Here is a 24,616-nt window from a genome sequence, read left to right on the forward strand (position 1 = left end):
CCTAAGTCTCCTCTTCTCCAGGCTAAGCAACCCCAGCTCCCTCAGCCTCTCCTCACAGGGCTATGCTCCAAGCCCCTTGGACTCTGCCCATCTGTCCAGCCTGTCCAGGTCCCTCTGCAGAGCCTCTCTACCCTCCAGCAGATCAACTCCTGCCCCCAGCTTGGTGTCATCTGCAAATTTACTGATGATGGACTCAATGCCCTCACCCAGATCATCAATAAAGATGTTAAAGAGCACAGGGCCCAGCACTGATCCCTGGGGCACACACTAGTGTCTGGCTGCCAGCTGGCTGTGGCACCATTCACCACCACTCTCTGGGCTCAGCACTCGAGACAGTTCCTAACCCAACGCAGTGTGCTCCTGTCCAAGCCATGGGCTGACAGCTTGGCCAGGAGTTTGCTGTGGGGGCCAGAATCTGGCATGATGGCAGCATGGTATTGAGTATCAGCAGCTGACCTCACTCCAACCCATGCCAGTGTCTGTATTTGGTAGGGCTCCTGCTTGGAACACCTTCTCCTTCATAGCTGTAGTTTCTTTCAACTTTTTGGATTGTCTTTGGAGGTTGATCAAGTTACAGGAATTTTGCAAAGTCTTATGGCTGGATTATGATTAGGTTTACAGCACTTGCACTTCTCTACAGTGGTTGTGTCTGTTCATGCTTGGCCTCTTGTTGATTTCTACCCTTACTGAGACTGAGAATGAGAGACCAGTCTTCCCTCAAGTAAATCAGGGGTTTCCAAATGGTGTCTTCAAATGCTTCCCTTACTAACAGTAGTGAATTGCAAAGGAAGCTTAAAGAAAGTTCTCAGGATGGATGTGTGAGTAAAACAGTCAGTGATGTGCTACATAACCTCTTTGGATTTCTTCATTAGATGAGGAGACAAGAAGCCTTCAGCTTGAAGACCAACATCAGCATCTTAATTGTGGGCATAATTCGCATTTTCTTCTGGTGGTGCCTGGCTGAGCTGATGATTCACCTCATGTACATCCATGCTCTCTATGGCAGTGCTCCACCCCTGGAAGCTGCATCATACTGGGCCTTGGGTGAGTACAGCAACAATAGCAGAAGTCTTCCTTCTCCCCTAACTTCAAGAATCATAGAATCAATAAGGTTGGAAAAGACCTCAGAGATCATCAAGTCCAACCTATCATCCAGCACCTCATGACTAACTAAACCATGGCTCCAAGTGCCATGTCCAATCCTTTTTTGAACACCTCCTGGGACAGTGACTCCACCACCTCCCTGGGCAGCACATTCCAATGACCAATTACTCTTTCTGGGAAGAACTTTCTCCTCACCCTGAGCCTAAACCTCTCCTGGTGCAGCTTGAGACTTTGTCCTCTTGTTCTGGTGCTGGTTGCCTGGGAGATGGCAGGCTGAACATGAGCCTGCAGTGTGCCCAGGCAGCCAAGAGGGCCAATGGCATCCTGGCCTGCATCAAGAACAACGTGGCCAGCAGGAGCAGGGAGGTCATTCTGCCCCTGTACACTGCACTGGTTAGGCCACACCTTGAGTCCTGTGTCCAGTTCTGGGCCCCTCAGTTTAGGAAGGAGGTTGACTTGCTGGAACGAGTCCAGAGAAGAGCAACAAAGTTGGTGAGGGGTTTGGAACACAGCCCTGTGAGGAGAGGCTGAGGGAGCTGGGGTTGCTCAGCCTGGAGAAGAGGAGACTCAGGGGTGACCTTATCACTCTCTACAACTACCTGAAGGGAGGTTGTAGACAGGCAGAGGTTGGTCTCTTCTCCCAGGCAGCCAGTACCAGAACAAGAGGACACAGTCTCAGGCTGCGCCAGGGGAGGTTAAGGTTGGATGTTAGGAAGAAGTTCTACACAGAGAGAGTGATTGCCCATTGGAATGGGCTGCCCAGGGAGGTGGTGGAGTCGCCGTCATTGAAGGTGTTCAGAAGGAGACTTGCTGGGCTTTGTTGCCCTTCTCTGGACACCTTCCAGCAGCTCAACATCTTTCCTAAACTGAGGGGCCCAGAACTGGACACAGGACTCAAGGTGTGGCCTAACCAGTGCTGAGCACAGGGCACAATGACCTCCCTGTTCCTGCTGGCCACACTATTCCTAATACAGGCCAGGATGCCATTGGCCTTCTTGGCCACCTGGGCACACTGCTGGCTCATGTTTAAGCAACCTGTCAATCAGCACCCCCAGGTCCCTTTCTGCCTGGCTGCTCTCCAGCCACTCTGACCCCAGCCTGTAGCTCTGCATGGGGTTGCTGTGGCCAAAGTGCAGCACCTGGCACTTGGACTTGTTGAATGCCATCCTGTTGGACTCTGCCCATCTGTCCAGTTGGTCGAGGTCCCTCTGCAGAGCCCTTCCACCCTCTAACTGATTTTACTACCAGACTGGTCTTACTGCCAAACATTCAGACTCCCCTTATTTTGCATTCTGAGATACTAAACCAAATTATACCAGGGGCAGCAATGCTAGCTGTGTGGGTTAAGACAGAACAGTGGGATTTTGCTCTCAGCATCTTAAGGGCAATAATGATGGTTGGTGTACACCTCTGAAGCATGAAGCTCCAGTGTTCCACATCACTTCATGTGGTAGTCTTCTGAGGTGAAACCATGAAGAAATAAAAAACCCAAGCACACAAAAGCCTGAGTTGCAATGCTCATTTAAAAATGCTGCTGTACAACAGTGTCATTGATGGCCATGTAAAGCAGAAATGCTAAACTTACCTAAATTAACATGGCTGACTACACACAGGTGTGAAATGCAGAAATAATACCTGGGAGAATGTGTTAGTAGTGCCTTCTCTTGTGTGGAAGGAATTGGGCAAATCCCATATAGAGCTACAGGGTGGGGTCAGAGTGGCTGGAGAGCAGCCAGGCAGAAAGGGACCTGGGGATAGTGCTTGATAGTAGGCTGAACATGAGCCAGCAGTGTGCCCAGGTGGCCAAGAAGGCCAATGGCATCCTGGCCTGCATCAGGAACAGTGTGGCCAGCAGGAGCAGGGAGGTCATAGTGCCCTGTGCTCAGCACTGGTTAGGCCACACCTTGAGTCCTGTGTCCAGTTCTGGGCCCCTCAGTTTAAGAAGGACATTGAGAGACTTGAAGGTGTCCAGAGAAGGGCAACGAGGCTGGGGAGAGGCCTTGAGCACAGCCCTGTGAGGAGAGGCTGAGGGAGCTGGGGTTGCTTAGCCTGGAGAAGAGGAGGCTCAGGGGAGACCTCATTGCTCTCTACAACTACCTGAAGGGAGGTTGTAGCTGGGAAGGGGTTGATCTCTTTTCCCAGGCAACCAGACCCAGAACAAGAGGACACAGTCTCAAGCTGTGCCAGGGGAGGTTTAGGCTGGATGTTAGGAAGAAGTTCTTCATAGAAAGAGAGATTGGCTTTTGAAAAGAGAGATTGGCCTCTGCCGCTTTCTTGTCCTTCCTCCACCTTTACATGGCAAGCATGATGTCATACGGTATGGAATACCCCCTTGGTCTTTTGAAGTCAGCTGTCCCAGCTGTGTCTCCTCCCAAGTCCTTGTACATCTCCAGCTTACTCACCAGTGGCTGGTGTGAGGAGCCAAAAAAGACCTTGTGTAAGCTCTCTGTAAGCACTGCTCCTCGATAACTAAAATAGCATGCCTGGGTTAACACTGTTTCAATCACAATCCAAATCATAGACATATACGGAACAAGAGGACAGTCTCAAGCTGTGCCAAGGGAGGAATTCTTCCCAAAAGGCGAGATTGGCCACTGGGATGCATTTCCCAGGGAGGTGGTGGAGTCACCATCACTGGAGGTGTTTAGGAAGAGACTGGCTGAGGCACTTGGTGCCATGGGTTAGTTGATTAGATGGTGTTGGGTGGTAGGTTGGACTTGATGATCTCGAAGGTCTTTTCCAACCTGGTTAATTCTATTCTACTGTAAAACAAATGCTTTTGTATGCTTTGTCTGAGAAGCTTTCTTGTTCTGTGCATTGATGTGGTAGTTTTAGGTTTCCACCTAATTGGTTTTACACTCCACTCTACTCTACTCTATACTATACTGTACTCTACTCTATACTCTACTCTACTCTACTCCTATGAAAACTAACTCCACCTCAATCAAAACCCACCACAATGTGATATCTTGAGTTGATTAGAGAGTTCTTCAAGTACTTACTAATGAACCTAATGTCTGCTGTACGTATTTTGGGAGTATTCAAGGCTTTTATGTCCTTGAGAAAGCTCCTGGTTTTCTTTAATCTGGAAGATTTGTCTATTCCTTGACCATGGGTCTATGAGCAGCTCTGTTTAGTCTTCTTTAAGAACCTTCACTTTGGGTCTTCATGTCCATTAACCTTTGCCTGAAATGAAGCCCTTAGCCTCCAGGGTGCATGTTGTGGTATGTAGTTTCCTGCTATCACTCCACGTATTTTGGACTTTCCTTGCTTCCTGTGTGCTGCAGGAAGGCTGGGATATGAAGCCAGGCTGCACAGCTCCTTATAGTACTTTTTTCCTTTGCTCATTCTGTTTGGTTTTGTGAGGCACTGCCTCTTTCAAATGGCTGCCAACCAGCAGTGAACCACGCTGCAGAGAAATATGAGCCTGATTATTAATTCCATTGCTTTCTGTTACAAGGAAGGAAAGTAGGATGCTTCACATTTCTTTCATGATGCCTTTTGTAAAGGCTAGAGCCAGGAATTACAGAATTGAGTTGTCCCTTTTGTGTTAGTTCAGGTCAGTGTAGCAGGTAGGAGTGGATGGTTAGTCCTGACCACAGGCCAGGGCAGCACAGCATGGTGTATGCAGGATTGCTGATAATGGCAGTAGAGCAATGCTTATCTGGCAACTTGTGCCAAATTGACTTGGAACTGCAGCAGAAAGCCTCCCCCAGCATGAGGTGTAACCTCCTGCTATGATCAATACCAAACTAAGGACATCATAGTAGCTCTAGACATGGAGCCCTTGTTAGGGAGGAGTGTCCTGCTGTGAAGAAAATAGCATAGCCCAGTATTTGAAGCTTGTCAATAATCATGCTCTTGTTGATTGATTAATGGAGCTGGCAGCACCTGATGTATCTTGTGATTGCTGGCATTGCAGAGCTACCTCTGTGGCCTATCTGCTCCAGTGCAGGAGACATGATCCTTCCTAAAGGAGAAGATGCACGTAAAAAGTAAGGGAAAGAGTAAATAAACCTGAAGCCTGCAATTCTGGACTTGAACATATGGCCCCGAATTTTGAGCTGTTCTGAATGTATGTCTTTTAATAGACTGGTGCCTTATGTCAGTAACCCTCTTGAAAGACAACTGCTTCTCTCTGATAGGTGTTCTCTCTAGCTGAATTTGCCCTGGTACTCGACAGAAACAGGCATCTACAGTCATTAATGCTACAAGGTCAATATAGCTGTAAAAAGGGTAACCTTCTGCTGTTGTCCTCATAATCACGGAATCATAGAATCAATAAGGTTGGAAAAGACCTCAAAGATCATCAAATCCAACCTGTCACCACAGACCTCATGGCTAGACCATAGCACCAAGTGCCACATCCAATCCCCTCTTGAACACCTCCAGGGACGGTGACTCCACCACCTCCCTGGGCAGCACATTCCAGTGGCCAATTACTCTCTCTGGGAAGAACTTTCTCCTCACCTCGAGTCTAAACTTCCCCTGGTGCAGATTGAGACTGATAGGGACTGTCATGTTTCTAGTATTAGTTAGTCTTAGAAATGCCCCCTGCAGAGTTGCTGGTGTGTGCTGGGTAATGATCAGTGATGTGATGTCTATGTTTATCTGAAATACCAGTGCTGTGGAGCTGTCTGCTTGTTAACAGTAATGATAGTTTAGATGCATGTTACTAGAGATGGTGAAAATGCCTTTTTTCCCCTCTTTTTGTCCCCCCTCTTTGTTTTCCCCCTTGAAACCTGAGTATTATCTCAGAATCTTTCCTCATTGTGTTTGAAATTGAATGCATTGCTTTTGTGGTGTCAAGAGAGTGGTATTCTGTGACACTAAATCTCTTTCCATCATGCTCAGCCAAAGGATGTTGAATGTTACCAGTGCCCATACAGCTGTGATCTTCCTAATGGGTTTGTGTGGGTGTCAGCATCCAGTTCTTCAGTGAAATTTGTTAGAAAAAGAAGGAGAAACTGAATGAAATGGGAATTAGAGCAGAAAGTTGTCTGTATAGATGATTTAGCAGTAATCTAAAGGGTAGCTAATTGCCTAATATCCAAATTGTCCTTCTGATTGTTCATTTTCCTCTGGGGAAGAATGTTGTTGAATACTGGAAGGCTGTTTCCCTGAAGGAAAGCTTCATGTTTAGGTATTATGTTCTAACATCCATTTTTCCTTTGTATGGCATAAGTATTTCTTATGGTTGCCCATTGGAATGTGCTGCCTGGGGAGGTGGTGGAGTTGCTATCATTGGAGGTGTTCAGGAGGAGACTTGATGGGGTGCTTGGTGCCATGGGTTAGTTGGTTGGGTGGTGTTGGATGATAGGTTGGACACGATGATCTTGAAGGTCTCTTCCAACCTGGTCTGATCCATTCCATTCCATTCCATTCCATTCCATTCCATTCCATTCCATTCCATTCCATTCCATTCCATTCCATTCCATTCCATTCCATTCCATTCCATTCCATTCCATTCCATTCCATTCCATTCCATTCCATTCCATTCCATTCCATTCCATTCCATTCCATTCCATTCCATTCCATTCCATTCCATTCCATTCCATTCCATTCCATTCCATTCCATTCCATTCCACACTTGGATCATGATATTAAAACTGGAAAGGTTGGACTGTAGCAACAAAATGCTGGCCATGTGTAGAGCAGTGGGAGTCTTGCAATTTCCATTGTTAGTGCCAGAATTTCACCCTTGCCTGTAATATTTCAGATGAGTTTCTAGTGTTTGACTTCTGGTTGCCTTCCACAGAATAGTCATTAGTCAGCATTAGAATGCCAGAGGGATGTTTTGCCACAAAAACCCAGCAGATTTTTCAGGTGGTGATGGACTTCTGCTGCTGGAGAACAACTGAAAACTTTGTCTGTGAGGAAAGTCTGCTGGAAGGTTTTAAAATTGAATGTCTAAAGTACTCCAGTAAAATCTCAAATTGGTTAGTATCAGTGAGGGAAAACCAAACACTGGAAAGGAAGGAGATGTAACAATTGTGTTTTTTTTTTCACTCTTCCAAGTTATTATAATTTTATTTTCTTTCCTTTGAGGTTAGATTTTCTGTCAGCTGTCACATGGAAAAGTTCACCCAAGTCAGTGGAAATTTTAGAGAATCACAGTATCACCAAGGTTGGAAGAGACCTCAAAGATCATCAAGTTCAACCTGTCATCACAGATCTCATGACTAGACCATGGCACCAAGTGCTACTTCCAATCCCCTCTTGAACACCTCCAGGGATGGGGACTCCACCACCTCCATGGGCAGCACATTCCAATGGCTAACAACTCTCTCAGTGAAGAACTTTCTCCTTGCCTTGAGCCTAAACTTCCCCTGGCACAGATTGAGACTGTGTCCTCTGGTGCTGGCTGCCTGGGAGAAGAGACCAACCCCCTCCTGGCTACAACCACCCTTCAGGAAGTTGGAGAGAGCAATGAGGTCACCCCTGAGCCTCCTCTTCTCCAGGCTAAGCAACCCCAGCTCCCTCAGCCTCTCCTCAGAGGGCTGTGCTCAAGGCCTCTCCCCAGCCTTGTTGCCCTTCTCTGGACACCTTCAAGTGTCTCAATGTCCTTCCTAAACTGAGGGGCCCAGAACTGGACACAGGACTCAAGGTGTGGCCTAACCAGTGCAGAGTACAGGGGCACAATGACTTCCCTGCTCCTGCTGGCCACACTCTTCCTAATGCAGGCCAGGATGCCATTGGCCTTCTTGTCCACCTGGGCACACTGCTGGCTCATGTTTAGGCAGCTGTCAATCAGCACCCCCAGGTCCCTTTCTGCCTGGCTGCTCTCCAGCCACTCTGACCCCAGCCTGTAGCTCTGCATGGGGTTGCTGTGGCCAAAGTGCAGCACCTGGCACTTGGATTTGGAGCGAGCTCTCACCAGTTTATAAGGTGTTGACCTTTTCTTTTCATTGCCTTTATTTTTTTCTTATAATTATTGGTCAAATAACATTTTATTCAGCAGAAGGCATTTAGAATATTAATATTAATCATCTTGCTTTACTTATAATGCATTCTAAGATTCTTACTTGCATGAGTAGTAACACTGAGAGTTGCCAGCATGATTTTAATCCCCTATCAGTGCAAGATTTTTTGTGTTGTGAACAAACATGCTGCCACAATGTCATCATTGGAAGCCATGTATCTAAAGCATCTTAAGGAGGCCTTTGTCCTGTGGATTTAAAGTGAAATATGCCTTAGGTATTATGCTAAGTGGAGTTTCAGTCTTCTATACCTTGGCTGCAGCAGGAGGGATCTAGCATGGGGTGTTTTGGGGAGCACAAGTGAAAGGAAATTCTTGTCCCTGCGTGGTAAATGTTCAGTGTGTTCTCATTTTTAGCTCAAGATAAAGCTCCCAGGCAATCACCAACAGAACAAGAGGACACAGTCTCAAGATGCACCAGGGGAGGTTTAGACTGGATGTTAGGAAGAACTTCTTCCCAGAAAGAGAGCTTGGCCATTGGAATGTGCTGCCCAGGGAGGTGGTGGAGTCACCATCCCTGGAGGTGTTCAAGAGGGGGATTGGACGTGGCACTTGGTGCCATGGTCTAGTCATGAGGTCTGTGGTGACAGGTTGGACTCAATGATATTTGAGGTCTCTTCCAACCTTGGTGATTCTGTGATTTTGTGTGAGTCTGTGAAGGTCTCTTCCAACGTCGTTTATGCTACGCTATGCTACGCTACGCTACGCTATGCTATTCGTGGCCAGCACCAGAACACAGAACACAGTCTCAAGCTGTGCCAGGGGAGGTTTAAGCTGAATGTTAGGAAGAAATTCTTCCCAGAAAGAGAGATTGGCTGTTGGAATGTGCTGCCCAGGGAGGTGGTGGAGTCACCACGACTGGAGGTGTTTAGGAAGAGACTGGATGAAGCACTTGGTGCCATGGTTTAGTTGATTAGAAGATGTTGGGTGATAGGTTGGACTGGATGATCTCAAAGATCTTTTCCAACCTGGTCTGGTCTGGTCTGGTCTGGTCTATTCTATTCTCTCCTATTCCATTCCATTCTATTCTCTCCTATTCCATTCCCTTCTATTCTCTCCTATTCCATTCCCTTCTATTCTCTCCTATTCCATTCCCTTCTATTCTCTCCTATTCCATTCCCTTCTATTCTCTCCTATTCCATTCCCTTCTATTCTCTCCTATTCCATTCCCTTCTATTCTCTCCTATTCCATTCCCTTCTATTCTCTCCTATTCCATTCCCTTCTATTCTCTCCTATTCCATTCCCTTCTATTCTCTCCTATTCCATTCTCTCCTATTCTCTCCTATTCCATTCTCTCCTATTCTCTCCTATTCCATTCTCTCCTATTCTCTCCTATTCCATTCTCTCCTATTCTCTCCTATTCTATTCTCTCCTATTCTCTCCTATTCTATTCTCTCCTATTCTCTCCTATTCTATTCTCTCCTATTCTCTCCTATTCTATTCCATTCTCTCCTATTCTCTCCTATTCTATTCCATTCTCTCCTATTCTCTCCTATTCTATATTTGTTTTTATAGCAGTCACAACTCACAGTCCAAAGATTATTGAAAGTGCAACTGCAGATGCTTGCATATTGGAGCAGTGGTACTATTCTATTTGAGCACATGCCTAAAGTTACAATTGCATATGCTCTTGTCCTGTAACTGTGCCTTATCAGCTGATGATGCCTAAGCTCTTTGAATGATGGCTCTTTGGAACTCATCAGTATTAATGGCTTTCATAAGTACTTTTATAAGATTCAGAAGTTAAGGTTTGGGTTTGTTGATATCTCTTTTCTTGATTGTTTTCAGGTGGCCTGGCTTTAGCTCAAGTGCTGTTCTTTTATGTGAAATACCTGGTTCTGTATGGTGTTCCTGCTCTCATCCTTCAGATGGATGGACTCAAACCCCCAGCCCTGCCTTGCTGTGTGAGTCTGATGCACAGTTTCACTAAAATGTGGAGGTTAGTCATGATTGCTTTTCAAGCACTGATACATGGTAATCAGTGGATAAAGTCATGCCTGTGTGTGTTTGTGGTCACATACAAGTTTGCTTTCATGTTCTCATGCTTTTTTCTTTGACAAAACACATCTTTAGCACTTTCTGTAAGCATGTCTATTTGATTGTTTGTTTGCCTGCTGCAGCACTTAGGGGCAAGCATCCCTGCCAGGATTCGTGGCCAAGCTGTCAGCCCCTGGCTTGGGCAGCAGCACTCTGTGCTGGGTTAGGAACTGGCTAGAGGGCTGAGCCCAGAGAGTGGTGGTGAATGGTGCCACATCCAGCTGGCAGCCAGGCACTAGTGGTGTGCCCCAGGGATCAGTGCTGGGCCCCATCCTGATCAATATCTTTATTGATGATCTGGACTAAGGGATTGAGTCCATCATCAGTAGATTTGCAGATGACACCAACATGGGGGCAAGAGTTGATCTGTCAGAGGGTAGGAGAGCTCTGCAGAGGGACCTTGACAGGCTGGACAGATGGGCAGAGTCCAATAGGATGAACATTTAACAAGTCCAAGTGCTGGGTGCTGCACTTTGGCCACAACAACCCCATGCAGTGCTACAGGCTGCGGTCAGAGTGGCTGGAGAGCAGCCAGGCAAGAGAGACCTGGGGGTGCTGGTTGATAGTAGGCTGAACATGAGCCAGCAGTGTGCCCAGGTGGCCAAGAAGGCCAATGGCATCCTGGCCTGCATCAGGAATAGTGTGGCCAGCAGGTGCAGGGAAGTCATTGTACCCTGTAGTCAGCACTGCTTAGGCCACACCTTGAGTCCTGTGTCCAGTTCTGGGCCCCTCAATTTAAGAAGGACATTGAGACTCTTGAACATGTCCAGAGAAGGGCAACAAGGCTGGGGAGAGGCCTTGAGCACAGCCCTGTGAGGAGAGGCTGAGGGAGCTGGGGTTGCTTAGCCTGGAGAAGAGGAGACTCAGGGGACACCTTCTTGCTCTCTATAACTACCTGAAGGGAGGTTGTAGCCAGGTGGAGGTTGGTCTCATCTTCCAGGCAACCAGCACCAGAACAAGAGGACACAGTCTCAAGCTGCACCAGGGGAGATTTAGGCTTGAGGTGAGGAGAAAGTTCTTCTCAGAGAGAGTTGTTAGCCATTGGAATGTGCTGCCTGGGGAGGTGGTGGAGTCCCCATCCCTGGAGGTGTTCAAGAGCGGATTGGACGTGGCACGTGGAGCCATGGTCTAGTAGTCATGAGGTCTTGGGTGACAGGTTGGACTTGATGATCTTTGAGGTCTCTTCCAACCTTATTGATTCTATGACTTTCATCCTCCAAATAATTTGAATTAGACTCAAGCCATTTAGCTTTGCTAATGTAGCATCATTTTTTTTCTAGATATCTATTAAATGATTCATTTTCCAGTCTTGGTCCAACCCCATATTTTAGTTACATATTCTCACAGAGTAGGAAAATAAATGATTGATTAATTACCCTATGAGGAAAGTTGTACTTAAAACACTCCCATATATAGTTGTGCAGTAGGGAAAGTCTTAAAGACATTAAAAAAGACTATAAAAAATGGTAGTTTTTCATAATGGAGAAGGAATTTCCAGATCCCTTTTGCTTTTGAAGTGTTTCAGCATGATATTTCACCCAAGAAAAGGTATTGATTTTCAGTCTTGTGGCTGCTTTAAGTCAGTCTTCACTGAAGAATTTGTCCTGAGAATTGTTTCCCAGGTGGATTCAGCTTGCTGTTTAGCCCCTGTGTGTTCATGATGGATTCACTTGACTTTTCCCCTCCCTTCTTTTGCTCTGCACCTCTAGTCTGTGGAATGCTGTGCCCCAGACTTCTGGAAACAATAACCTAAGATGATTTAGACTTGACAGCTTTGTAGTGCAGAGCCTAGCACAATGGTGCTTACCCTGCCTGGTCTCCAACTGCTTTGCAATATGAGTAAAGGTTTTTCATGTTAGTCATAAACCCTGAGCTTTATTGGATGAGATTTTAATGTTTCTTTCAGCTTGAAGCACATTGTAACAGGAAGCTTTATGGTTTGTAATAGATGCAGCTGTAGATGGGTAGGATTCAAAGAAATGCAGTAGGAAGAGGGGGCAAAACCCAAATCACAGAATCACCAAGGTTGGAAGAGACCTCAAAGATCATTTGAGTCCAACCTGTCACCACAGACCTCATGACTAAACCATGGCACCAAGTGCCACGTCCAGTCCCACCTTGAACACCTTCATTGATGGTGACTCCACCACCTCCCTGGGCAGCACATTCCAATGGCTAACAACTCTCTCAGTGAAGAACTTTCTCCTAACCTCCAGCCTAAACTTCCCCTGGCGCAGCTTGAGACTGTGTCCTCTTGTTCTGTTGGTGCTGGTTGCCTGGGAGAAGAGACCAACCCCCTCCTGGCTGCAACCTTCCTTCAGGGAGTTGTAGAGAGCAATGAGGTCTCCCCTCAGCCTCCTCTTCTCCAGGCTAAGCAACCCCAGCTCCCTCAGCCTCTCCTCACAGGGCTGTGCTCCAGACCCCTCCCCAGCCTTGTTGCCCTTCTCTGGACACCTTCCAGCAACTCAACATCCTTCCTAACCTGTGGGGCCCAGAACTGGACACAGGACTCAAGGTGTGGCCTAACCAGTGCATCACTGTAATCACAGTCATCACTGAAGGCTGTGATCAGGCACCAGGAAAGTCTTGTGCTGGACTCCGCAGCAGAGAGAACCTGGTTTCTGGAACTAGATTCTAGAACTGGATTCTGTAGCACATAGACTGGGATCAAAGGCACAATGGACAGAGTCCTCCTCAGCTGCTGGCCATTGAAGAAGACACTGATCCTCAGAGTTGTACCCAATATGCTCTATGGCACACTTTGGTCATTTTAGGGTCACCTTTCCTGTTCACTCCTCCTTGTAGATGGAGCCTTTTACTTTCTGCACCCTCAATGTAGCACACAAGGTTTAGGTGCTGTCTTGGTCTGTACAGGAGCAAGTACAGGCAAGAGCCTTTCTTCATGTCAGTGCTTGGTACTAACTGTAGATATCACTACTAGAAGCACACAGTCTGTGAAAACATCTGCTGTTAACTGCACAAAGTGCAGGTACTTAGAAGGGACTGAGCTGAAAAGTAAAATCTCAGAACCAGTTCTGTTCTGCACTTTGGCCACAGCAACCCCAGGCAGTGCTACAGGCTGGGGTCAGAGTGGCTGGAGAGCAGCCAGGCAGAGAGGGACCTGGGGGTGCTGGTTGATGGTAGGCTGAGCATGAGCCTGCAGAATGCCCAGGCAGCCAAGAGGGCCAATGGCATCCTGGCCTGCATCAGGAACAGTGTGGCCAGCAGGAGCAGGGAGGTCATTCTGCCCCTGTACACTGCACTGGTCAGACCACACCTCGAGTCCTGTGTCCAGTTCTGGGCCCCTCAGTTTAGGAAGGAGGTTGACTTGCTGGAAGGTGTCCAGAGAAGGGCAACGAAGCTGGGGAGGGGTTTGGAACACAGCCCTGTGAGGAGAGGCTGAGGGAGCTGGGGTTGCTTAGCCTGGAGAAGAGGAGGCTCAGGGGAGACCTTATTGCTCTCTATAACTACCTGAAGGAAATTGTAGACAGGAAGAGATTGGTCTCTTCTCCCAGGCAACCAGCACCAGAACAAGAGGACACAGTCTCAGGCTGTGCCAGGGGAGGTTTAGGCTGGAGGTTAGGAGGAAGTTCTACACAGAGAGAGTGATTGCCCATTGGAATGGGCTGCCTGGGGAGGTGGTGGAGTCACCATCCCTGGAGGTGTTCCGGAGGAGACTTGCTGGGGTGCTTGGTGCCATGGGTTAGTTGATTAGGTGGGTTGGATTGGTTGATGGGTTGAACACCATGATCTTGAAGGTCTCTTCCAACCTGGTCTGGTCTGGTCTGTTCTGACTCAGACCAGGTCAGTAGACCACATTTAAATTTTACTAGCGCAGTGTCTATTTTTAAGCTGGTGAGGAGATCTGTACCAGGCTCTGGTTTCATAAACCAGCAGCCTGGTAAAGCTCACAAAAGGCTTGTAGGGCCAGGCTGGGAAATGAAGTGGAGTGGAGTAAGCCAAACAACATTGAGCACACCACTGTTATCTGCTGGCTGGCACTGGGGACATGGCTCAGAAAAATGTGCTTGTGTATGCTTGACTCAATTTAATCCTTGCTGGCATCCACTTTAGGGTACTCTCAGAAGAGAGTACTATGCTAGCTAGGCTTTCAGAAGAGTATTTTTATGTCTCTAATTTGTTAGAAGAACAGATTTTGCAGCAGAGAAGGTAGCCTGAAGAGAAAGACAACTTAAGTGTCACAATGTAAGCAATGCAAATATGCTACTAAGAAGTCTTCCACTACCACCTGGTGTCCTTTGAGCATAACAGCAAAGCTTTTGCTCTGATGCATCCAGCCCAGTGCCATTTATAATCAGTACATGCAGACATAATTTACCATGTGATACAGCAGGTGGAAAAGCTTTCCATCAGGAAGACAAGAGGTACACCACAGCCATGTCTAAAATTTCTCTAGAGCTGAAAAGCAAAGAAGGTGGTAGAAACAAAATCAGGGAGCCTGCCTCCCTGTTTGTGATAGTAGCCACTAAACCAGGCCCTGTCCAGGCAAAGCTGAAAACAAAAGGCTTTAATTAAAAAAGGAGTTATCAACTTCCTAGCAGATTCTGCCTAATTTGCATTTATTTGTATTTAATCAAAACAATCTCTTGAGTCAAAAAAAACCCCTAGCAATCTTGTTTACTGTCTCAAGACAAACAGAGATTTGAATGTGGTACCAGGATATCATTATCTGGCTAAAGATGCAGCTGCACAGTCGATAAATGCATGATAAATGTATTGCTATTCAGAAGCTTAATTATAGCTGTGGAAAAGGAGTTTTCCAGCTCCTGATTTTCAGATAGGGCAGCAGTTCAGTGACACACCAAATTAGCTTTTAGTATCTGCTTAATCTGAAGTCATGAGGAAGTAAAACTTGGTTTTGTTGTTACTGAGGTTAAAAGCAACATGAGCCAGCAGTGTGGCCAAGCAGGCCAATGGCATCCTGTCCTGGATCAGGAACAGTGTGGACAGCAGGAGCAGGGAAATCATTCTGTCCCTGTATTCAGCACTGCTTAGGCCACACCTTGAGTCCTGTGTCCAGTTCTGGGTCCCTCAGTTTAGGAAAGATGTTGAGTTGCTAGAAGGTGTCCAGAGAAGGGCAACAAAGCTGGGGAGGGGTTTGGAGCACAGCCCTGTGAGGAGAGGCTGAGGGAGCTGGGGTTGCTTAGTCTGGAGAAGGGGAGGCTCAGGGGAGAACTTCTTGCTGTCTACAGCTGCCTGAAGGGAGGTTGTAGCCAGCACCAGAACAAGAGGACACAATCTCAAGCTGCACCAGGGGAGGTTTAGGATGGATGTTAGGAAGAAATTCTTCATAGAGAGAGAAATTGCCCATTGGAATGTGCTGCCCAGGGAGGTGGTGGAGTCACCATCACTGGAGGTGTTTAGGAGGAGACTTGATGAGGCACTTTTTGCCTTGGTTTAGTTGATTAGATGGTGTTGGGTGTTAGGTTGAACTCGACGTTCTTGAAGGTCTCTTCCTACCTGGTTTTTATTCTGATTTTATTCTATTCTAATTTGGCTATGTAATTAGGACAAGTTTTAGCACAGATTCTGTTGGGGGGGATCATGCTTCCATATTTCTCTGTCCATACTATGTTAGTGAGTGTGGTAAGTGCCCTTCCTCAGAGATGTTGGGCTCATTGACTGGATGTGTTTTGACATGCTGTGGGAGCAGCATGGAATAAGAAACCAGTTATCTCAGGTCATAGACTGACCTGAAATATACAGAAGCACAATGCTGCCTCTTCTCTGGCTATCCACATAAAAATCTGCACATTCCCAAGTGTCTTATCCCAAAATAATTTAGAGGCAAGTGTCTTGGGGACAAATTGTGTTAAAACTTTATGCATGTTTAATACAGGTTAGCTTCTGCAAGGGTAGAGGTTCTTCAGGAAGACTCTAAGAAGTAGTACTTGAAAAGCAGATTTCACAGGTAGCAGAATTTCATCCAGAATAAAGAAAATGCAGTTGAAAAAGTGCTGCCAGATGAAGATGAAATAATACAAAGATGGAGAAAGATCTGGCCATTTTCAAGTACCATGCTGCAAGTTGTACTTTCCACCTTGTACTTAATACTCTGATTCGTGACTAGACTGGAACCTGGCTTGAGTCAAGCCCTCATTTTGTTCCACACTAATGGTTGGACCAGGAGGGCTGTATTTTGCATGTACAGACTCAAATACAGTCAGGGGTTGATCTGATAGAGGGTAGCAGGGCTCTGCAGAGGGACCTTGGCAGACTGGACAGATGGGCACAGTCCAATGGCATGAGATTGAACACATCTCAGTGCTGGGTTCTACACATTGGCCACAACAACCCCATGCAGTGCTACAGGATGGGGTCAGAGTGGCTGAGAGCAGCCAGACAGAAAGGGACCTGGGGGTAGTGGTTGATAGTAGGCTGAACATGAGCCAGCAGTGTGCCCAGGCGGCCAGGAGGGCCAATGGCATCCTGGCCTGCATCAGGAACAGTGTGGCCAGCAGGAGCAGGGAGGTCATTCTGCCCTGTGCTCAGCACTGGTTAGGCCACACCTTGAGTCCTCTATCAAGTTCTGGGCTCCTCAGTGTAAGAAGGACATTGAGACACTTGAAGGTGTCCAGAGAAGGGCAACAAGGGTGGGGAGAGGCCTTGAGCACAGCCCTGCGAGGAGAGGCTGAGGGAGCTGGGATTGCTTAGCCTGGAGAAGAGGAGGCTCAGGGGAGACCTTCTTGCTGTCTACAACTACCTGAAGGGAGGTTGTAGACAGGTGGGGGTTAGTCTCTTCTCCCAGGCAACCAGCACCAGAACAAGAGGACACAGTCTCAAGCTGCACCAGGGGAGGTTTAGGCTGGATGTTAGGAAGAAGTTTTTCCCAGAAAGAGAGATTGGCCATTGGAATGTGCTGCCCAGGGAGGTGGTGGAGTCACCATCACTGGAGGTGTTTAGGAAGAGCCTGGATGAGGCACTTGTTGCCATGGTTTAGTTGATTAGATGGTGTTGGGTGATAGGTTGGACTCAATGATCTCAAGTGTCATTTCTAGCCTGGTTAATTCTGCATTCTGTAGCAAATACCTGCTTTTATATGTTAAATTCATCTCAGAGATAGTTTGGTGACATCAAGAAATGGCAGCTGGGTTCTGATTTGAAAGGAATCATCTGCAGTTCAGTCTGGGGTATCTGCCTCCTTACTGCAGAACCGGTGCTTGCCTTAGATGACAAACGTTGTCTCTGTGCAAGTTCTCAGTGGATTGCTCCAAATTATGGATTAGCATTTTGCTGTAGGCCAGTGATGTTCTTGGCTATAACTGTGCCACAGGAGATGAATCTGCAGATGAAAATATAATCTCATCTCCATCTCTTTCTTCCTTGTCCTAAGAAGGTTTTTTTGGTGTTTTTGCTGATGTTCTGGAAACCTTCCCCTCCCCCTTCCCCCCCTTCTGGAAACAGTTTCCTCTCAGGGAGGACTGTACAGGATATTTTCCCTTCCTTGAGGAATCCTTTCTGGGAAAAGACAAGTCTAATACTGATGCTGTGTGTGAGTGCCAGCACAAGACATCACTGTGACCACGTGCAATAATGAATAGCAAGTGCAAACTTACCATCTCTTACTCCTGGCTTAAACACTTGACAGCATTTACATCTGATTTCCTATTCTTAGTTTGTGGTGAGGACTGAAATGGATTTTTAAATAAGGAAAATGGATTTTCTGGCCTATAGGGGGGAAAGAAGTAATTAAAGTCCACTTTCACCTGTGTTCTTCTAGTCTCAGTGCAGTTTATGATGTGCTTCCCATCTTGGGGCTTCTGATTTTTGTATTGGAATAAATCCTTTGGGTACTTATTAAATGTATGAAGATGAGTGAGTTGCTGAAAGGCTTTATGTCATAAGATATCATTAAGGGGGCTTAAATAACATCAGAAATAGTGTTTCCATCAATGCTTGGTTTGGGAATCTTGCCTCCTTAAATTCCCACATAGCCAATGTCTGGCACAAGTTCACAATATCAACACGGTTGGGAGAGACCTCAAAGTTCATCAAGTCCTACCTGTCACCACAGACCTCATGACTAAACCATGGCTCCAAGTGCCACATCCAGTCCCCTCTTGAACATCTCCAGGGATGGTGACTCCACCACCTCCCTGGGCAGCACATTCCAATGACCAATGACTCTCTCAGTGAAGAACTTTCTTCTCACCTCCAGCCTAAACTTCCCCTGGCACAGCTTGAGACTGTGTCCTCTTGTTCTGGTGCTGGTTGCCTGGGAGAAGAGACCAACCCCTTCCTGGCTGCAACCACCCTTCAGGTAGTCGTAGACAGCAATAAGGTCTCCCCTGAGCCTCCTCTTCTCCAGGCTAAGCAACCCCAGCTCCCTCAGCCTCTCCTCACAGGGCTGTGCTCCAGACCCCTCCCCAGCTTTCTTGCCCTTCTCTGGACACCTTCCACCATCTCAACATCTTTCCTAACCTGAGGGGCCCAGAACTGGACACAGGACTCAAGGTGTGGCCTAACCAATGCAGAGTACAGGGCACAATGACTTCCCTGCTCCTGCTGGCCACACTGTTCTTGATCCAGGCCAGGATGCCATTGGCCTTCTTGGCCACCTGGGCACACTGCTGGCTCATATTTAGGCAGCTGTCAATCAGCACCCCCAGGTCCCTCTCTGTTTAGCAGCTCTCCAGCCACTCTGACACTAGTTAACAGAATCATAATTGTCCAACTGTAACTGTGCTGCAGCCATGTGTATTCATGATGCCTCTGGACATAGGATAGAATAGAATAGACCAGACCAGTTTGGAAGAGACCTCCAAGATCATCGAGTCCAACGTATCATCCAACACCACCTAATCAACTAAACCATGCAACCAAGGATCCTATCAAGTCTCCTCCTAAACACCTCCAGGGATGGTGACTCCACCACCTCCCTGGGCAGCCTATTCCAATGGCCAATCTCTCTCTCTGTGTAGAATTTCATCCTAACATCCAGTCTGAACCTCCCCTGGTGCAGCCTGAGACTGTGTCCTCTCATTGCCTGTGAGAGTTTAGGGCTTTGTCCTCTGAGAAACTCATGTGAGATTCTTCTGTGTCCTGTGTGAACATCATAGTGCTCTCTTGCTATGGTGTATCTTGGTTTAAAATTTGAGATAGGAAGAAAATATCCTAATTCTCCTTCCTGTGAGTTCTCTGACTATATGGTAGCAGCAACAGCAAATGAGTATCCTGCAACCTATCACCTGGAGATAGCTGCATGAGAAAAAAGGAAGGATTAAAAATAACAGGTCATAACATTTGGCAGCTGGAGAGCTGCCAAACAGAGAGGGACCTGGGGGTGCTGATCGACAGCTGCCTAAACATGAGCCAGCAGTGTGCCCAGGTGGCCAAGAAGGCCAATGGCATCCTAGACTGTATTAGGAATAGTGTGGGCAGCAGGAGCAGGGAAGTCATTCTGCCCCTGTACTCTGCACTGGTTAGGCCACACCTTGAGTCCTGTGTCCAGTTCTGGGCCCCTCAGTTTAAGAAGGACATTGAGAGACTTGAAGGTGTCCAGAGAAGGGCAACAAGGCTGGGGAGAGGCCTTGAGCACAGCCTTGTGAGGAGAGGCTGAGGGAGCTGGGGTTGCTTAGCCTGGAGAAGAGGAGGCTCAGGGGAGACCTCATTGCCCTCTACAACTACCTGAAAGGTGCTTGTAGCCAGGAGGGGGTTGGTCTCTTCTCCCAGACAATCAGCACCAGCACCAGAGGACACAGTGTCAAGCTGTGCCAGGGGAAGTTTAGGCTGGAGGTGAGGAGAAAGTTCTTCACTGAGAGAGTCATTCATCATTGGAATGTGCTGCCCAGGGAGGTGGTGGAGTCCCCATCCCTGGAGGTGTTCAAGAGGGGATTGGATGTGGCACTTGGTGCCAGGGTCTACTCATGGTCTGTGGTGACAGGTTGGACTTGATCCTCGAGGTCTCCCAATCTTGGCAATACTGTGATAACCTCCACCCCATGGCAAGTATCCTGGGAAGTCAGTTAAGCTGCAAATCCTTGAAAACTTTGCACAAAGCAAGGGGAACCAGGCAGTGTGAAGGAACTCCAAATTTCCATGGCTGTGGGAAGAAGGGATATAGTGCAAATTGCCTAAAGCCTGGTAGAAATTGGAATGGCCTATCCTGGTCTGTGGCTCAGACCTGCTGCCCACCTTGCTGTGGAAGGAGTTGCAGTGACAACAGCAGCTGCTTCCCAAAGCTGCAGAAGGATCTTAACTGGGGTTCTGTGCCTGAGGCGAGGATGCTGAGCCAAGCCTACTTGTGCAGTGAGCTTCAAGATGTTGAGGTAATTTGTTTTGTATCTATCCTGCAGTTCTAGACAGCTGGCTTTGAAAGCTATGTGTGCCATGACTCTAATGGGGCTTAGCCAGCAGCTGGGAGCTAGGAGACAAGAAAGGGAGGGACAGGCTTCTCTGTCTTTTCTTTTTCCCTGGAGATTAGAAGAGTCACTTCTGGTATATTTTTCAGCCTTTGATATTTTCAAAGTGTCTCAAGTAAAACAAAAATATCTTTATGGTCTAGCTTCTCACAGATTTTAATCTTAAAATGTTAATGCTGCAGCCTCTCTATTGAAGAGGCACCTTCTCTCCACCCTGCACTTTCAGAGATGATCACTTCCCTAGGAACTAGATTGCTTAAGAGGATAGCTGGATTACACAATAGCATGCACAGTTTGAAACGGCCTAGTGCTCATGAATAAGGAGAAAATGGCATTAAAAGCTAAAGGGGAGAAGAAATCAATACTGCCAAGGTGTGCAGAAGTCCATATACATCAGTGCCCATCAGCCTTGTTAAGCTGTCTATTGCAAACTTTAACAGTATGAAGTCAAAGGATCTGGTTTGTGTGTTCTTTTTGGAGATGTAAACTGAATCAGATCCCAAGTCAGTACTAATAAGAACATGCCGGAGAACCATTGTGTCATGGAAAGCTTGAATCTGCATTTATTTGTGGGTGATGTGCTTTAAAAACCTTAAAGAATATTAGTTTTCATTATTGTGAAACTTTTCATGTGGTCTTTGGACACAGTGTCAGAAAATGAAGGGCTCTTTTTTGCCCTTCTGCTCTGCAGAGGGACCTTGACAGGCTGGACAGATGGGCAGAATCCAATGGCAGGAGATTGAACACATCCAAGTGCTGGGTTCTACACATTGGCCACAGCAACCCCATGCAGTGCTACAGGCTGGGGTCAGAGTGGCTGAGAGCAGCCAGGCAGAGAGGGACCTGGGGGTGCTGGTTGATGGTAGGCTGAACATGAGCCTGCAGTGTGCCAAGGTGGCCAAGAAGGCCAATGGCATCCTGGCCTGCATCAGGAACAGTGTGGCCAGCAGGAGCTCGGAAGTCATTGTGCCCTGTGCTCAGCACTGGTTAGGCCACACCTTGAGTCCTGTGTCCAGTTCTGGGCTCCTCAGCTTAGGAAGGAGGTTGAGATGCTGGAAGGTGTCCAGAGAAGGCAAACAAAGCTGGGGAGGGGTCTGGAGCACAGCCCTGTGAGGAGAGGCTGAGGGAGCTGGGGTTGTTTAGCCCTCTACAACTCCCTGAAGGGAGGTTGTAGCCAGGTGGGGGTTGGTCTCTTCTCCCAGGCAACCAGCACCAGAATAAGAGGACACAGTCTCAAGCTGTGCCGGGGAGGTTTAGGCTGGATGTTAGGAAGAAGTTCTTCCTAGAAAGAGAGATTGGCCATTGGAATGTGCTGCCCAGGGAGGTGGTGGAGTCACCATCACTGGAGGTGTTTAGGAAGAGGCTGGATGGGGTGCTTGGTGCCATGGTTTAGTTGATTAGGTGGTGTTGGGTAGTAGGCTGGACTTGATCTTGAAGGTCTTTTCCAACCTATTCTATTCTATTCTATTCTATTCTATTCCATTCCATTCCATTCCATTCCATTCCATTCCATTCCATTCCATTCCTAGGGTTAAATGTAAGGCAGGTCCTGCTGTGTGTGTGTCCGTGCCACCTACAGCCTGTGTGGTACTCCCGAGCAGTATGCTCTTCTGTGAAATGAACAGTCACTGTGTGGAGAAGTAACAGCCCGAGTCAGGGTGGTCTTCTGAAGAGAGCCTCCTTAGAAAGGCTGTGGAGTTGTGCAGAGCATTTAAATGTCACTCCAACTTGCTAATATCAGAACCCTTAAGCTGCTCACCCCAAAGTTGGGCATTTAACTGCAGAACTAGTGGTCATTTTTCAGGAGGGGGTTGACTCGTTTCCATGTGGAAAGGTAACTGATTCACTTGTTACATTTTTCACTGACTGCTGTAGTGCTTGAAGCTGGGCATTGATCAGTAACTCATTACTTTAGCCAACATGTCACCTGAATATGTGCAAGATGCTTTAGTCTCGGACTGGTTAGTCATTCTCTCAGAGACAAAAGGTTTAACTGCTTTTGACGTCAGCCAAATGAGTGCAGGCTACAGTTCTTAGCTACTGCACAGCTCAATTTGCTGCCTACATTCAAGCTTTAAAGGCTCCTTAAATCTTTTCAGTAGGGAAAAAACAATGTCTTATTTCTCTCTTTGGAGTGTGAAAACACGCAATAAAGGAGCACTCGGATCCTTTTGGGGTCTAAATTGCCTAATTGGAGATTGATTTGCATAGTGGCTGCTTTGTTACTGTAATGCTGGGCTTTGTAGCAAGCCAGCTAAGCCCACCTACTGCTGAGCACCCCTTTAAGCCCATTCTCCACAGTGTTTGACATGAGCTCTGCATACACACAGACTATTACTGCTGCTCCCATGGGGCAAACAGCACTCTGCCTGCTCACCACCGCTGCAGAAAATGAGTTATGGCTATTAATAACCTTCATTGCTCTGTTTGCAGTAAGGATCTCCTAGTAATTGGGCAATCACACTGCATGGCAAGAGTCTCAAGGAAAACTGAAGAATTTACCCCGTGGGAGTTTGCCACTAATGGGTGTTAGGTTTCATCTGCTCTTCATAAGCTCCTGCAGGCTTTTGAAGAATCAAGAAAAGGTATCAAATTAAAGCAATATTTCTTCTGAAGGGTTGGAGGGGAGATCAACATCATACAAATGAGATCTGCTCCTTTTAAGAAAGAGTCTGCTGAGCTGTATTGCCAAGATCCAGTGTGATGGGTATGTGAGAAACAGAGCCAATTCCAGTCTCAGGCTGTGCCAGGGGAGGTTTAGGCTGGAGGTTAGGAAGAAGTTCTACACAGAGAGAGTGATTGCCCATTGGAATGGGCTGCCTGGGGAGGTGGTGGAGTCACCATCACTGGAGGGGTTTAGGAAGTCTCCTCCTAAACACCTCCAGGGATGGTGACTCCACCACCTCCCTGGGCAGCACATTCCAATGGCCAATCTCTCTTTGTATGAAGAACTGGGTCAGGATTTTGTTGTGCATTCCCACCTTCCTCATAGGTCCAGGAAGCCCTAGCTTCAACCTGTGGTGCTGTGAAGGACATATTTTGCAAGCAAAATGCTTAGAATTTGTTTCATTCAACCTTAAAATGATGACATAGTTAGAAAGTACTCTGTGCAGTAAGGTGAATGTTTTAGCTTTGGCTACATTGGTACAGAATATCACAGTATCGCTAAGGTTGGAAGAGACATCAAAGATCATCAAGTCCAACCTGTCACCACAGACCTCATGACTAAACCATGGCACCAAGTGCCACATCCAATCCCCTCTTGAACACCTCCAGGGATGGGGACTCCACCACCTCCCTGGGCAGCACATTCCAATGACGAATGACTCTCTCTGTGAAGAACTTCCTCCTCACCTCCGGCCTAAACTTCCCCTGGCACAGCTTGAGACTGTGTCCTCTTGTTCTGGTGCTGGTTGCTTCAGAGAGGAGACCAACCCCTTCCTGGCTACAACCACCCTTCAGGTAGTTGTAGAGAGCAATGAGGTCACCCCTGAGCCTCCTCTTCTCCAGGCTAAACAATCCCAGCTCCCTCAGCCTCTCCTCACAGGGCTGTGCTCAAGGCCTCTCCCCAGCCTTGTTGCCCTTCTCTGGACACCTTCAAGTGTCTCAATGTCCTTCTTAAACTGAGGGGCACAGAACTGGACCTGTCTCTACAGCACTGAGCAGGAGCCCCAGGTGGAGGCTTCTGGCATGGGCTGAACATAGTGGCAGCTTTGGCTATTCTAATAATGGAGAAAAACAACAGGCAGCCTGGCACTGCTGAATCATTACAGGAAGAAACAGGACAGGATTTCAAACTGTTTTATCCAAGCATGAAGTGTAAAAATTCCAGTATGTCCTTAAGCAAGTGTCAGAGAATGTGATAAGGATATCTTCATGTACATCCAAGTCCTGCTTATTACCATAACAAGAAATTGGTTGTCAAAGGCATGATACAAAAGAATTTGACAGTCTTCATATTTGCTCTTTCAAATGAAATTGATCTTTCTTTTTTACTCTTTGATGCATTTTTGTGTTGAGATGGAAGTAAGCTGCTGCTACTAGTTTGCTGTGTTGCAGATGGTTAAAACAAAATCAAAGTTGCAAACAAAACCCAATCCGTTGAAGCCAGAG

The 24,616-nt window shown here is 47.2% G+C and overlaps 1 protein-coding gene across 4 annotated transcripts in view; it reads left to right on the top strand.

Moving 5' to 3' along the window:
* Positions 1–24,616, top strand: part of HHAT (hedgehog acyltransferase) — a 272,236-nt gene that overhangs the window by 75,112 nt on the left and 172,508 nt on the right. For all 4 annotated transcript variants that reach the window (XM_068165118.1, XM_068165116.1, XM_068165117.1 and 1 more), the window contains 2 exons: positions 873–1,044; positions 9,873–10,023. In XM_068165118.1, the coding sequence (XP_068021219.1) occupies positions 873–1,044; positions 9,873–10,023 (323 nt within the window). The remainder of the gene's footprint in view (positions 1–872; positions 1,045–9,872; positions 10,024–24,616) is intronic.

Source organism: Melanerpes formicivorus, unplaced genomic scaffold (assembly GCF_026170545.1).
Source record: "Melanerpes formicivorus ecotype bairdi unplaced genomic scaffold, bMelFor1.0.p_v2 SCAF_84, whole genome shotgun sequence".
Classification (NCBI taxonomy): Eukaryota; Metazoa; Chordata; class Aves; order Piciformes; family Picidae; genus Melanerpes; species Melanerpes formicivorus.